The sequence below is a fragment of the Staurois parvus genome, unplaced genomic scaffold, assembly GCF_062004578.1.
Source record: "Staurois parvus isolate SC_StPar_1 unplaced genomic scaffold, SC_StPar_1.0 ptg000475l, whole genome shotgun sequence".
NCBI lineage: Eukaryota > Metazoa > Chordata > Amphibia > Anura > Ranidae > Staurois > Staurois parvus.
This window is the reverse complement of record NW_028318271.1, coordinates 6689213-6703201: the sequence shown is the minus strand read 5'-3', so window position 1 is coordinate 6703201 and position 13989 is coordinate 6689213. Positions and strand designations below refer to the sequence as shown.

The 13989-nt window shown below is 41.8% G+C and overlaps 1 protein-coding gene across 2 annotated transcripts in view; it reads right to left on the bottom strand.

Annotated features, from left to right (window-relative positions):
- PDZD2 (PDZ domain containing 2) overlaps nt 1–13989 on the bottom strand; it is a 354572-nt gene that overhangs the window by 88840 nt on the left and 251743 nt on the right. For both annotated transcript variants that reach the window (XM_089689464.1, XM_089689465.1), the window contains exons 10-13: nt 11697–11770; nt 10231–10450; nt 9209–9326; nt 4679–4811 (exon numbers count right to left, since the gene is read on the bottom strand). In XM_089689464.1, the coding sequence (XP_089545590.1) occupies nt 4679–4811; nt 9209–9326; nt 10231–10450; nt 11697–11770 (545 nt within the window). The remainder of the gene's footprint in view (nt 1–4678; nt 4812–9208; nt 9327–10230; nt 10451–11696; nt 11771–13989) is intronic.

Below are 13989 nucleotides of genomic sequence, written 5' to 3'. Positions count from 1 at the left end.
ATGGCTGTCAAAATACCCAAACATCAGCTGCATCTGGTAGGATGGAGCCACGGTTCTGCTGACAATATTCCACCTGGTTCCTTTAAATTTTCAATGGAAGGATGTCACCAGGGTCATCCACTAAGAAAACTTTGTCCAGGTCAGGAATCAGCCAAAATTCAAACAGCGTATAGCCAGCTTTGATGATAAGTGTCAGAGCCTGTCAGTACAACCATTGTCTTTAAAAGGAAGATCTTAGAGGCAGCTGCAGGTATGTGTAACTCTCTATGCCTATATTTCATACCAACAGCAGTCACTTCCCCTTATTCCACCCAGGGACAGAGTATCTTTAAATGACAAAGTTGCTTCTATTGCAATAAAATATATTACATAAACTGTTTAAAAAAAGTGAAATTTTCCATTAGGACCCAGACTTAGAAAAAGGTAACCATTAAAAGTAACGACCAGGATATATAAACCACACCATAAAATAAACTGCATTGAAGGACTTAATCACGTCTTCCTCTGCAGTTTATCTTGTGGCTTGCTGCTTTTATTGTGGCTTCTTAAAAAAGCCACAGAAAATGAGAAACTGCTGGGAGGATACACTGAGCATACCAAAGAGACTCCGATGCCTGAAAATACCCTGAGAAGTAATGTACACTACAGGCTTGATCAGGCTTTTCAAAATGGTCATATATATTGTATGTGTTTTCTAATGTCAGTGTGTGTCCCTCAAAACTCATATATACAGTGTGTGTATGTTATATATATATATATATATATATATATATATATATATATATATACATACATATACAGTGAAGGAAATAAGTATTTGATCCCCTGCTGATTTTGAATGTTTGCCCACTCACAATGATCAGTCTAAAAATCGAATGGTAGGTGTATTGTAACACTGAGAGACAGAATAGCAACAAAAAATTCAAAAGAAATGCATGTCTAACAAATGATGCACTGATTTGCATGTTCATGAGGGAAATAAGTATTTGATCCCCTTCACAAAACATGACTTGATGGCAAATTCCTTATTGGCAATCACAGAGGTCAGACGTTTCCTGTGGTTGGCCACCAGGTTTGCACACATCTCAGGAGGGATTTTGGCAGATCCTCTCCAAGTCATTAAGGTTTGGTGGCTGACGTTTGGCAACTCAAACGTTCAGCTCCCTCCACAGATTTTCAATCGGATTAAGGTCTGGAGACTGGCTAGGCCACTCCAGGACCTTAATGTGCTTCTTCTTGAGCCACTCCTTTGTTGCCTTGGCCGTGTGTTTTGGGTCATCGTCATGCTGGAACACATATCCACGACCCATTTTCAATGCCCTGGCTGAGGGAAGAAAGTTCTCACCCAAGATTTGATGATACATTGCCACGTCCATCGTCCCTTTGATGCACACTGTATATATGAGTTCAGAGGAACACACACTGACATTAGAACACCAAATTTTTTTCTGCTTACAAATCAGTCCCATGGCTAGAGGGTACAGTGAGATCCTGGAGCATCTATCAGGTGTGAACATCATAGTCAACATAAGAGAACTGTGCCTGCTTACATTCCTATATATGATATACCCTGTTGTGCTCTCTATATTGCTTTTTTTGCTTTTGTCACCTTGGCTTAGCACTTTTGGCACTGGGACCCTTTGTTCGAATGCCAACCAGGACACCATTTGCACGCATATTCTCCATGTTCTCTCGTGGTTTTCCTTCGGGTACTCTGATTTCCTCCCACACTCCAAAGACATGCTGGTAGGTTGACTTTTGTCTAAAATTGATCCCGATACTCTACTAAGCAAGCCCAAGATGGCCACCTACTCCTTTCTCCCACTCTTCTCTGGACATGGTGTCTCTGGGTAGGTTAACCCAAACAAAACTGGTACTTATCACTCAACACAACTGTTTGCCCTATTTGTCCAATTTACCTGATCCTTACAGGCACCTTTTCTCAACCTTTTTACCTCAGAGGAATCCTTCAAAATATTATTAAATCCTGAGGAACCGCCTATTAATACCAATTCATCAGGAGTAAGTGGGAAAAAAGGCATACCTTATAGTTGTGTGAAGAATTCCACACTTTCAGACAGGTAAAGGTATTATTGGTGTCATGATACTGGCTGTGCCAAATAACACCGGCCCTGGGACTAGGCAAGCACAACTGGATAGGAAGTCATTCGTTCCAGCTCAAGGAACTCCTATCAACCTTTGAAAGAACCCTAGAGTTCCATGGAACCCTGGTTGAGAAAGGCTGCTTGTAGGTCTCGTGTCAGCTCAAGGAACCCCTAGCAACCTCTGAAGGAACCCTAGAGTTCCACAGAACCTTGGTTGGAAATGGAAGCTTGCAGGTCCTGCATCAGCTCAGGGAACCCCTAGCAGCCTCTGAAGGAACCCTAGAGCTCTACAAAACCTTCATTGAGAATGGCTGCTTACAAGTCTCATGTCAGAAGTAAACACAACTCATACAAAATTGCACTATATCCTAGGCTGCAAAATTGTAATATAAAGTGATCCCAGGTTCTGAGCATTGACCCCCGTATTTCAAAGACTGACAAGAGACTACAGCACAATGTCATATGACAAAAGTTGAAGTCACTCACCAAAAGTTCAGTGTAATAACACTGCTGAATTAGACTCCAACTGATTATATAAAACCTTGAACAGAATGGAGTTTAAAGGAAAGTGTTCTGATTTGCAGTCTGGAGTTATTAACATAACTTCTATACTTGGAGAGACGGTTTAAATACATATGTGTATTATTACCAAATAACAGCGATTGGGGCCAGACTGTCATTTCAAACATGATTATGTAAAAAGACACTCATTAGTGATGATTGAGTATATTTAAGTAATGGATTTGCATCATACTCCTGATTACAGAGGGAAGCTATAGAGGCAGTGAGAGACTTTCTTGGGATATATCTTGCTCTTTCCATTAATAGGCACCAGTAAGAATTACATCCATGCTTCTTATTACAGACTGCCAGCAGTTGTTCTCTTTATAACATTGTGTACAAAAGCAGAAATATGGGGAATACCGGCTAGAATTCCCTTTGTTCCATCTAGAAAAGCTATACAGCCAGATATTGTATTACAAGTTCATCCATATACCAATTATTTTGCTAAATCCAATCTGTTGTGTTTTTAGTTATATTTAAAGTGGACCTAGCAATTTACGCAGTATGTATGTGTGTGTATGTATATGTATATATATATATATATATATATATATACACACACACACACACACACATACACATATATATATATATATATATATATATATATATATATATATATACATACACACATACATACATACTGCATAAATTGCTAGGTCCACTTTTAATATAACTAAAAACACAACAGATTGGATTTAGCAAAATAATTGGTATATGGATAAACTTGTAATACAATATATATATATATATATATATACACACTTTTTCTGTCCAGAAGGACAGCACCAATTTTGTTCAGGCTTTATCCAGGGTCACCCTGCTGGTTCAGAGTGTCACACCTATGTAATTCCTGGTGTCTTTACAGCCTGGTACAGATCAGCCCCTGCTGCAGCCTCATCCCGTGTAGACATGTAGAAACGTATCCATGTTGAACCATTGGGGAAGAGAAAATGTTTCCTTCTGCCTGCAGAACACTGATGACATCTCAGCTTAGACAAAGTCACTGGACCTCAAGGATGGCTTTTTAAGGGTAAAAGTATTTTTTTTATTAAAATATACTGTTGTACATTGTGATGTCTGGAATTTATTCATGCAGTTATTGAGAGGTCTGCTTTATTTACCTTTAAAGGAGAAGTTCACCTATGGGAACATGTTACATGTTCCACCCGTTTTTTGGGTGGAACATGTAACATGTTCCCACTGCCCGCTCCGCAACATCTAGCGACAGCTAGTAGGGGATCTTCTCCCCTCATTAGCTCTCATTATTTAAAAAAAAATACGTGGCAGCATCATTCCTTCACAGAATTCTGTGAATGGAAAACTACAAGTACAAACAGCCTTTGCAGCTGTCGGCTTGTAGCTCTCACTGAACTTACATGGCGCTGTTGAGCGCTGTGGTAGTTCATTGTCTCTTCTTGTCAGTGTGTATCTGCTTGCTCATAAGAGGTACAAGCACACAGATACACTAAGAAATCTGAAGGAGTCCTGCATGGTCCTGCGATCTGCTGATAGCGGGTACAATGCTTTTTAGGCTCCAGGTAAAAAAAAAAAAAAATAAATGCACATTTTTTTACCTTCAAAAAGATGTGCATTATTTTTTTTTTAAAGGTGAACTTATCCTTTAATTAGGGAGAAGCAGCCAAGGAGACACATGTGCTGCATAAATTATGCTGACGGGAGGAGAGAGCAGAAAGATGACCTCATCAGGCTGCCGTTTCTCCTTTTTATCACAACCACAAAGTGGGACGAGAATGAGATCTTTAATGGTTACCAGAAAAACTTTAGTCTCCTCCCCTGCCAGACGGGGCTGTGCTTTGTGGCAGAGCTGTGTAAATCTCCTAACTGGATGGAAAGAAATACAAATCCTATGGCAGATAAAACAGCTCCCACATATGTATGTCAACTGTGTGCTTATCTTTTTGCCTGGAGTTCAGATTTATTAGTTTTGTGATTTAATTGCATATATTTTTAGAAGGCACTCAATCTACAGAGTTGCAGAACCTCACCTTAGGGTTTGGATGTCGGCTGATTATTAAGCTCACAGGTCCTGGTCCACACTCACTTAAAATGGCGTACGCCTCGCTTAATGCGGCGTGGCGGAGGCTCACAGAGTCAGCTTCCAAGATCTGATCACCGCGACTGCAATTAGAAAGAAAATGACAAACAGATATGATTGTCTCCTAAACTCCAGCCAACAAAAATTAATAGAACACACTCATACTCTGTATATGTCAACTGACCCCAGAAACCCAGAGGATACCAAAGTCTACCAGGTGTCAGGAGATTCCTGATGTAAGTATGGGGTAAATCATGAAACTGGTTTCTCCAGAAAGAAGAGGTCCATCACCTACAGACTGTAGGAAATAATATGATGAACTCACAGAGTGGGGTAGGGTTACAGGGAAGGTGCCCGGGATGGGTGGGTTGTTGGGTGTCCTCAAAAGCTTGCCAGTGTCCAATCACCTGAAGGCACAAAACCTGGTTCATAGAAGTGCAGAACGAAGTGTACTCCTGTGATCCATAGGAGAAGTATTCACACACACAGCCGAATAAGTTTGTCAGAGGATGAACTACAGAAGAAAGGGAACATCTGCCAACATTTAGCATGGACACACTAATTTGCGCAGAAATGCATGCAAACGTTGTGTGCGGGTACTCGGGCGCACGCTCACGTGAATGCATGTGTAATGCATGCCGGTGCACCATGGTACACGAAAAGAGTGACAGTTCATGGCGCTCAGTGGCCTATTTAAAATCAGCACTCTGCTGCACAAGTTGCTGGATGATCATCAGCCTCCTGTTTCCCTCTACTTCTGTGTTGCGTTACTTTTGGATTTCCCATTGCTGACTCGGCTGGCTCCTAGACCTGTCTTGGCTTCTCACCTGGCTCTGACCCGGCTTGTTATATGGACTTTGCTTACTGCCTGCTCCCCATGTATGACTTTGGGTAGATCTTGACCACGCTTTTGCTCCTGACTGATCTACTGGGCATGATCCTGGCTCTGGTTCCTGACTCTGCCTCTGTTCTGCTCATCTGTTAAGATCTGGCTGTGCATCTGGAGTTCCACCTGTCCTGCTGGTACCCTGACACAATCAAGACTTTACCTGCTCATCCAGAGTGTCTTCTGCCCTGCTGACACCACTGCAAGACCAAGTCCCTTCCAATTGCCTCATCCAGCCTGCTCATCAGGTTTCTCCACAGCAGGCAACCCATGCTCCTTTGAGCACAGCACTCCCTGTCTCCACCTTCAAAGGTGCTCTGCAAGGGAAGCCCTCTCGTCACTTCGGCCTCCAACCAGGTACGTGACAGAGTTGCAGGACTGTAAAAATGTCACCAGCACACCGAGGATCACCAATATGGGTCCAAAGGTTTTAATGAACGATCACATAGTTACAGCAAGGCAATGTTTCAGAGTCTCGCAGGACCCCTTCATCAGGCATGTGATGGTCACATATTGGACCCATATTGGTGATCCTCGGTGTGCTGGTGACATTTTCCCTTGCTGATTTTGTTTGGTTCCAGCTGACGGTCGCTGCAGCACCCACTTATACACACAGCCATTTTTAACACAAGAACGTGTGCATTTGGATTGTACACTTGCAGAGTTGCAGGACTGACCCTCCCTCTTACTGCCTGCCCTGTCTATATGGAGCCATGCAAATTTCAATGAAAGACAGAGAGTCTGAAGGCAAACAGTTTGGGATGTTTCTTTTAGTTTTGACTAGAATGGTAAAGGGTTAGAACCTTCCACCAGGGTTATTACTGCTGTCTGCCTCCCCTTTTCTGGGGATTTCCCTTCATTTCCTGTTTTGGTGTTTGATGCAAAGTGAAACAGGAGTTTACATGAAATGTCCCCTCAAAAGAAATGCAGCCAGCAACACTTGCGAACAGCCCGCTCCTACAGCGCATGCATGAGGCACATCAACACTGTGAGACTAGTCCTGCTGCCTCCAGGGATGTGTAATGTTTCCCAGGAGGTAGTGGGTAGGATGGAGGCTAGACCAAGCTGACGTAATTCTTGCCTAGGCCAAGTGTGAGTGAGTACCTGACAGAGAAAGGTACCAGCTCCCAGAAAACAAAACAAATTTGTTGGAAGAGGAGAGTCAGCAGTAAGGGAAGGTCTACTTTAACTTAGCATCACTTCAATACAGGCCGTAGTGCAGATTCATTCATGGGTGTAAAATTTCAAAATTGCAGCATTTTATCACTTAATCATTCCACCCTGCTGAGATCAAAAATCAGTTTAATCCCATATTGATACTAGCAGTTCATATCTCAGCGTCCTGTGTTTAACGATGTCTTTCATGGTATTTGATACAATGGTACAAATAAATCAAGATTAAAACACAGCGTGACTTGTAAGTGAAGGAAATTAAATTGTATAATGAATTACCTTCTGGTACTTAATACAGAAAAACAAACAGCCACACTTCACACTGAACGGTGTCATTAAACAGATACATCTGGAACGGGTCACCACATAGGCCATCCCGTCCATCTTAAAAGGATTTCCCCTCCGTCATGAGAACCATATTTTCTCTAAAAAGATCTTTTCACAAGAACTGTTGTTTTAATCTTAAGTGACTTTGTTACCATCTTCGACCAAAGTGAGAAAACATAGAGGATTCACATGGGAGGACTACATCAAATGGGCTTTAAAATATTAATAAATAGCCTGGATCAGAGACACAAAGCATCCAACATAGAAGGGCTCTGGTTTATGTTAATTCTAGCTACACAAAAACACACACATAAAACTTGGAATAGGCAATCCATGCTGCAGACCTGGACTGGCAACATAGACATTGTGGTGATAGCCGGAAGGGATTCTGATTAGACCGCATATACATGGGGAGATTTACTAAAACAGAAGCACTCAGAATCTGGTGCAATTGTGCATAGTAACCAATCGGCTTCCAACTTCAGCTTGTTCAATTAAGCTTTGACAATAAAACCTGGAAGCCAATTGGTTACTATGCACAGTTGCACCAGATTCTGTGTGCACCAGTTTTAGTAAATCTCCCCCACCGTGACTACTCCTCGTTCCCCCAAATATAAAATAGTAAAGTAGTCCTTTGGACTCTAACTATATTATTTACCTCATTGAGGAAGTATACTACCTACTATTGGGTTAATTATGTGATAATGATTGACAGTCATTTAAAGGATAAGTTCACCTTTTGTAACATTTTACACCAATATTCAGGGTGTGACATGTTACTGTTGCAGCAGCTAACCCCCTCCAATCCCCTGTTGTGATACTGAGCCGGGGATCTTCTCCCTGCACCCGCTGTCACAATTTTAACAAACAAGGCAGGGCTTCGCCCATGTGGCCACATCATTCATTCACAGAGTTCTGTGAATTAAAGCACTACAAGTACCAACTACCTTTGCGGCTGTCAGGTTATGGTACTAGTGAACCACCAGGGTGCTGATGAGCACTCTAAGTAGTTCATTGTTGACTGGTTCACACTATCACAGGTGGCTGCGGGTGTAGGAATCGCAGCGATTCTCGCACCCACAACCACCCACACACTGCCGTATAAAAACGCCATTCTTAATGGCACCTACACGCATCTCAAACCGCAGCACGTTTGTGGGTAAGGGCACCTCAGGGAAGCTGCATGGTACAAAAAGCAGCATGTGATTTCTGGCTGCTGCATTTCCACAATGGAGCATGCAACTTTTTCTGTAGGAAACGCAGCCATGGCAGCCCAATCAAATGAATGAACGGCAGTGCCGTGCAAAAACAGGCCGCAAACTCGCAATACTGTAAACCAGGCCTAACAGTCTGCAAGAGCCTCAAATTGTACCCACAATCTGCTGAACATGGGTGCAATGCTTTGCAGTCTCCTAATAAAATAAATAAATGAACATTACCTGCAAAAAGATGTGCATTTATTATTTTTTTACAAAGGTGAACTTATCCTTTAAATAGGGCTTTCCCCTACTAGAAGCAGAGAAGGAGAAAATCAGAAGCCAGTTTATTTGTATGGAAGTAGACTGACAAAGATCTTGAGAACCCCTTTACCAGTTTACCTTCATGGAAAGAATGGCTGGGAATGTGACCAAATTGGTTGGCCAGCTGAAATGGCCCATTGTCGTGGATATTGGGATGCCTTTAAAACTACTCTTTTGACTTCAAATTTGTTTATCCCTAACTGCAAATACTCCAACTTTAAAATAGTTTATGCAAAAGTAGAGCAATGTCCTGTGTTGGGTGGGGTCAACCAATCACTGGTATTATTATTGTTGGTTATAGCGCCCCCCAAAGTAGACTGCTGCCCATAGCCTTTGGAGGTGTGTCCGTAATTACACTGCACACAGCAGTTCTTCATATTATGAAATTGCACCGGAGAACCAGTAGACCACAATACTGGTAGTTGATGAAGTCTTATTTTCCAGCATCCGTTCTTTAAGGTTGACGGATGTTCTTATAATTTAATGATTGGACCCTGAAATATTACGATCACTTCATGCTACGATTCCCTGTTTTAGGGATTAGGGCAAGTCTAACATTTTAAATGACATGTACCTGAGTCTTCCATCCATCTTGGCGACAGATCCTGGAGCTAAGCTGTGAATGTAAATGGCGGGAGAGTTGTTTTCTAGAGCAAGGCAGCATACTCCAATGCCCAGACCAACACCAGGTTCTGTAAGGACAATACACACAGTGACATAGGAGTCATCATACACAACACGGTCTTTCTCTTCAGCATGTGACGCAGCGTAAAATGTTAAAGCCCGATTCCCAGTAACTGAATCTGGACGATAATTTAAACTAAGGACATACTAAAAAACTATGGAGCATGGGTAATCACTTACACACACTCCTTGGGCCTGCCTATTGGTCTTATAACATTATGGGCAACCTCACTGGTTAATAAGGAAGATTGGGAGGCGGGACAAAGCTCAAGATTTACATAACTTCATTTACTTATTGCTTATTAAATCTACTCACCATAATGTTTTTGCATATATTGCCGACATTGGACTCTTAAAGTGTTACTAAAGCCACAACAGTAAAATCAGGCTAAATATGCAGTAAAGCATTAAACTCAATGTGGAACATAAAGGGTTAAAGGGGTTTGGTGCATATTGCTAGATAGTTTTTTGGGGGAGGAGGTTGCATGTGATCAGCACATGGCCAATCAGCACTGTCCAGACAGAGGGTTGGGGGTCATATAAACGTTTGTTATTTGTCAAAAATAAAAAAATATCCTTTACAATCGCTTTAAATTGAAGACTAGACCCCCCCCAAGACTGACTTTAGTTCTGCTGGTTCCCCTTCCTTACACAAAAATGTGTGTTGACTCCCCCCCCTCCCCCTTCTTTCCCAGAGATGTATCCCTGAGACTCCTTATGCATAATGCATACTGGGTAATAAAATGGCCGTTTACTATCTTACTAGCCTAGCAATCTGAAATTTGGCATAAATATGAAATATATATATATATAGATATGAAAAATTATCCTTTAATATTCTCTAATGACTTTACATGACATTAGACTCGCATTGCATTTGACTATAATACGCCCATTTCTGTTTCTTTTTACCTTTGTTAAGAGATACTTCCATTACGATTCTGTCCTTGGGTCCAGGTCCTTTGCGGGGAGAAGATTCGCCATCCTCCGAGCCATGTAAGGATGGCCCAAAGCTGATGCTAGAGTTTGGGGAGCTGGAGCGGCTAAGTAAAGTCGGGGTAGGGCACGGTGTGAGGCTGGGACTGCGCAGTCGCGTCCGTACGGTTAAAGTCACCACTCCTTTCCTGAGTTGCTGTCAAAGAAATATGACCAGTAAGACTGAAGCATGCAATCCGCTAATAAAACTGGGGCACAGGTAAAGCTGGCCACACAATGTTGGATTTCGACCTGTCTAGTAAAAATAAATTTAAAAAAAGTAACAGTCAATATAAATGGGCTTTTAAATTTCAATAACTTACTGCACTACAGAGATGCTGGTGAACTAGTCTAAGAGGTTAAAATTCAATGAGGCCATCCAACTCACAAGGTTAGAATCTAGTATGTTATGGGAATATCTACAAATCTTAATTGTGTCCAAGTACTCAGAACAGTGTATCTTTTGCCTTGAATTTCTCAATGAATAGCAGTGCACCTCCTGTGCCTTGAGCCTCATAGCTGTATATCTGCAGTCAGAGATCACCAAGGGCACTGCTGACTCTGCGAATGACATGAGAAATGGAGCGAGGGCTGGTGTCACTACCTACTTGTTGTTCATGGTTCTTAAACAGTCGCCTCTGCCTCATCTATTCAGTCGATCTGGCAACTGAAAATTTGGGATTTTCTTTCACTTTTACTCTCAGCGATGAGAGTAAACAGGATAAGTAGAGAGGGTGAATCTCCCTAATGTGGCCACAGACAGCGATAATAACCTGACAGTTGTTCTAATCCCTCTCCACTCTTACCAAGGTAAAAAAAAAGGTTTACCTTTAGTTATACTTTACGACAATTTAATGGTACTTTTACAATAAATTGTTTTGAGTGAAGGTTTTAATACACAGTCAGGGAATTCTCTGTTGATGATCTGAATTTAGTATTTCTTGTGAAAAATGCAAATTGTTATATTTTTGTTGATACGGAGCATGCTAATTTTTGAAACACAAGCATAAATTAGTGTACGATGTAAGTATCAAATGACGTTCTGGTTTATGTAATGCTTGGCACACATATATATGTATGAAGGAAAAAAAAATAAAAAAAGATTAAAAGGGCACCAATGTTTTTTCAAAAGCGCCCTTATCTGGACCTGGTAAGAAGTAGAGATTAAAACCAAGACATTGATGGAGCTAAATATAGCATGTCTGACTGGTAGCCTTTATCCTAATCCCACCCTTGTCACCTCTGAGGAAAGCTGCATGGTAGGGACCATGATAAACTCTATCGCTGCTCATTCAGAATTCTGCCAGACAGCAGGGGAAGGGCAGGAAAAGTGTTATCACTGAGAGGCCATTGTGTGCAGGATTATGGCGTATCTCTATAAAATAATCTGTCTTTCTTGATACCTTAAATGTGTGAATAGCCTCTTGGTGGGTCAGTCCCTGTAATGATTCTCCATTAACTTCCAGAATTTCATCTCCTGTGAAAAATACAAATATATCACATTAAAGTGTTTTGGATCATAAAGAGTACAGAAAAAAAGTCAGAAAAAAGTAGTTTTGTTTTTAACAGACTCAGAAGATTTAAAGTCTACGCAAAGTAAAGTATTGACATATTCTTAACAAGCTGTACAAGTACTTGAAAACACCCTCATGTACCTCAGTTGCCGTAGACACCCTGGAGAAATTCATCTTCAAAATGCACAGCACAAGCAAATAAATCTCAACGTGTCACTAAACCATTATATAAGAAAACATGTTCAAGTCACTAATAATCAATTAAAGGAGAAGTAGGGCCAACGCTCCATTAGCCCTACTTCTCCTGTGAGTCACAGGAGTGCTCTTCGATCAGCACTCCTGTGCCCCATATTCAGCCAACAGCAGACTACAGCCGGTCCAGGTTCTGGCAAGATCCCAACTTTTTTGTCGGGATCCACCCAAATCCTTTACCAGCAGTTGGTTCAGCCTTTCAGCACACGACTGCGAGCCTGAGCCAGCATCTCCCACCCCCTCCACAGCCCAGCACTCCAGTGAGTGCTGGAGGGATAGAGTAGAGAGCAGGTGACTGACAGTCACCAGCTCTCTGAAGAATGGGAACTGAGTGATCAGCTGTGTTTGATTGCTCAGTTTTCAATCCTATAATCGGTGGAGGACAGGTGCAGCATCAAACTAATGCTACATCTCTCTAGATGAGTATTAAGGTTTTATTTTTTCATTTTTTTTCAGATTCCCGAACTTTTATTTTAAAACCATCCTCATGGCTTATTTTGCTAAACAAGCTTTAGTAAGTGAATTTTCATTTGCGTATATTAAGCTGTATACTGGAGACCCATTCTGGTCTGAGGCTTGAACAGGGCCGGACTTTTGGGGATGCTGGGGTGGGCTGTGCCCCCCCACAGATTTTAGTTCCCCCTCCCCCCCAGGTCTCCCTTGAGTGCATCTACTGATCCAAGAGCCAGTCTGATGAAGACAATTGATGTAAAGAAGCACTCTGATGGGGACATTCAATGTAAGGGGGGGGGGACTCTGATGGGGACATCTTATGTAGAGGGCACTTTGACGGGGACACTTGATGTCAGGGGGCACTCTGAAAAGGTAATTGATCATATATAAAGGGACACTCTGATGGGGACAATTGATGTAAGGGGGGACTCTATTAGGGACACTGATGTAAGGGAGTACTCTAATGGATACACCTAATGTAAGGGTGCACTCAGACGGGGCACTAAGGTAAGAGGACTCCTAATAGGAGACTATGCTATCTGATCTAAGGGGACACAGGTTCCATTTATTCACCCTAATCTAATGACAGTCTAACACATACTAGTGTTTCCCAGGTTGTGACACTGTGTGACAGACTGTCAGTGACTAACACACAGTGTTGACATTATGAACCCAGATATTGTTTTTTTACTGCACCCCCAGATCAAATAGGCTAGATCCAGCCCTGGGCTTGGCCAGTGCACATATCATCATGGTCTTGTGTACTGCCACCCCCAAGCTACCTCTCCCAAGATCCTTGTGCTGGCATTTAGTAATGTGCAAGAATGGCCCACCTGGTGCTGCAGATTTAACAGCTCGGTGACGAGATTTGGGTTGCATTTGCACATACATGAATGAGAATGTGCCAAGGAAGGTGGTTATACTAGATATACAGGAAGACCATAGATGACTAGCGTAGCCACCTTGACAAAAGAAGACCCAAATGTCTGAAGTAAGTAGATCTACATTTTGTAACAGTCATAGCTTACCTCACACATACATACTGTATGTAAGCAGATAGTGTACTGCAAATTATATCATTTCTTATTATATTGGTTTAGTTAAACTTTAACTCTTTTCCTATTACAACAGAATCTTGGCATCCTGCCAGCATTCAATGTATACACTCTGAGGTTGTTTCTAAGCTGTTAGAAGCCAACTAAAACCTGACTGTCAGAATCTTTGAGAATCAATTACTTCACGCTACAAGCAGCTAGATAGATCACGGATGGCTTTGTGTTTTAAAGCGTTTTTACTACCTCTTAAAAATCTTAAAAAATGTGATGTCCATAGTCTAAGCCAGCCTTTCTCAATCCCTTCAACACAAAGGAACCACTGAAATAACTTATTAGGTTCAGGGAAACCCTGCTAAAAATGACTATATCTACAACGCATGATACATTAGTGTGATGGTCAGTGGGAAGAATGCTCTTTACAC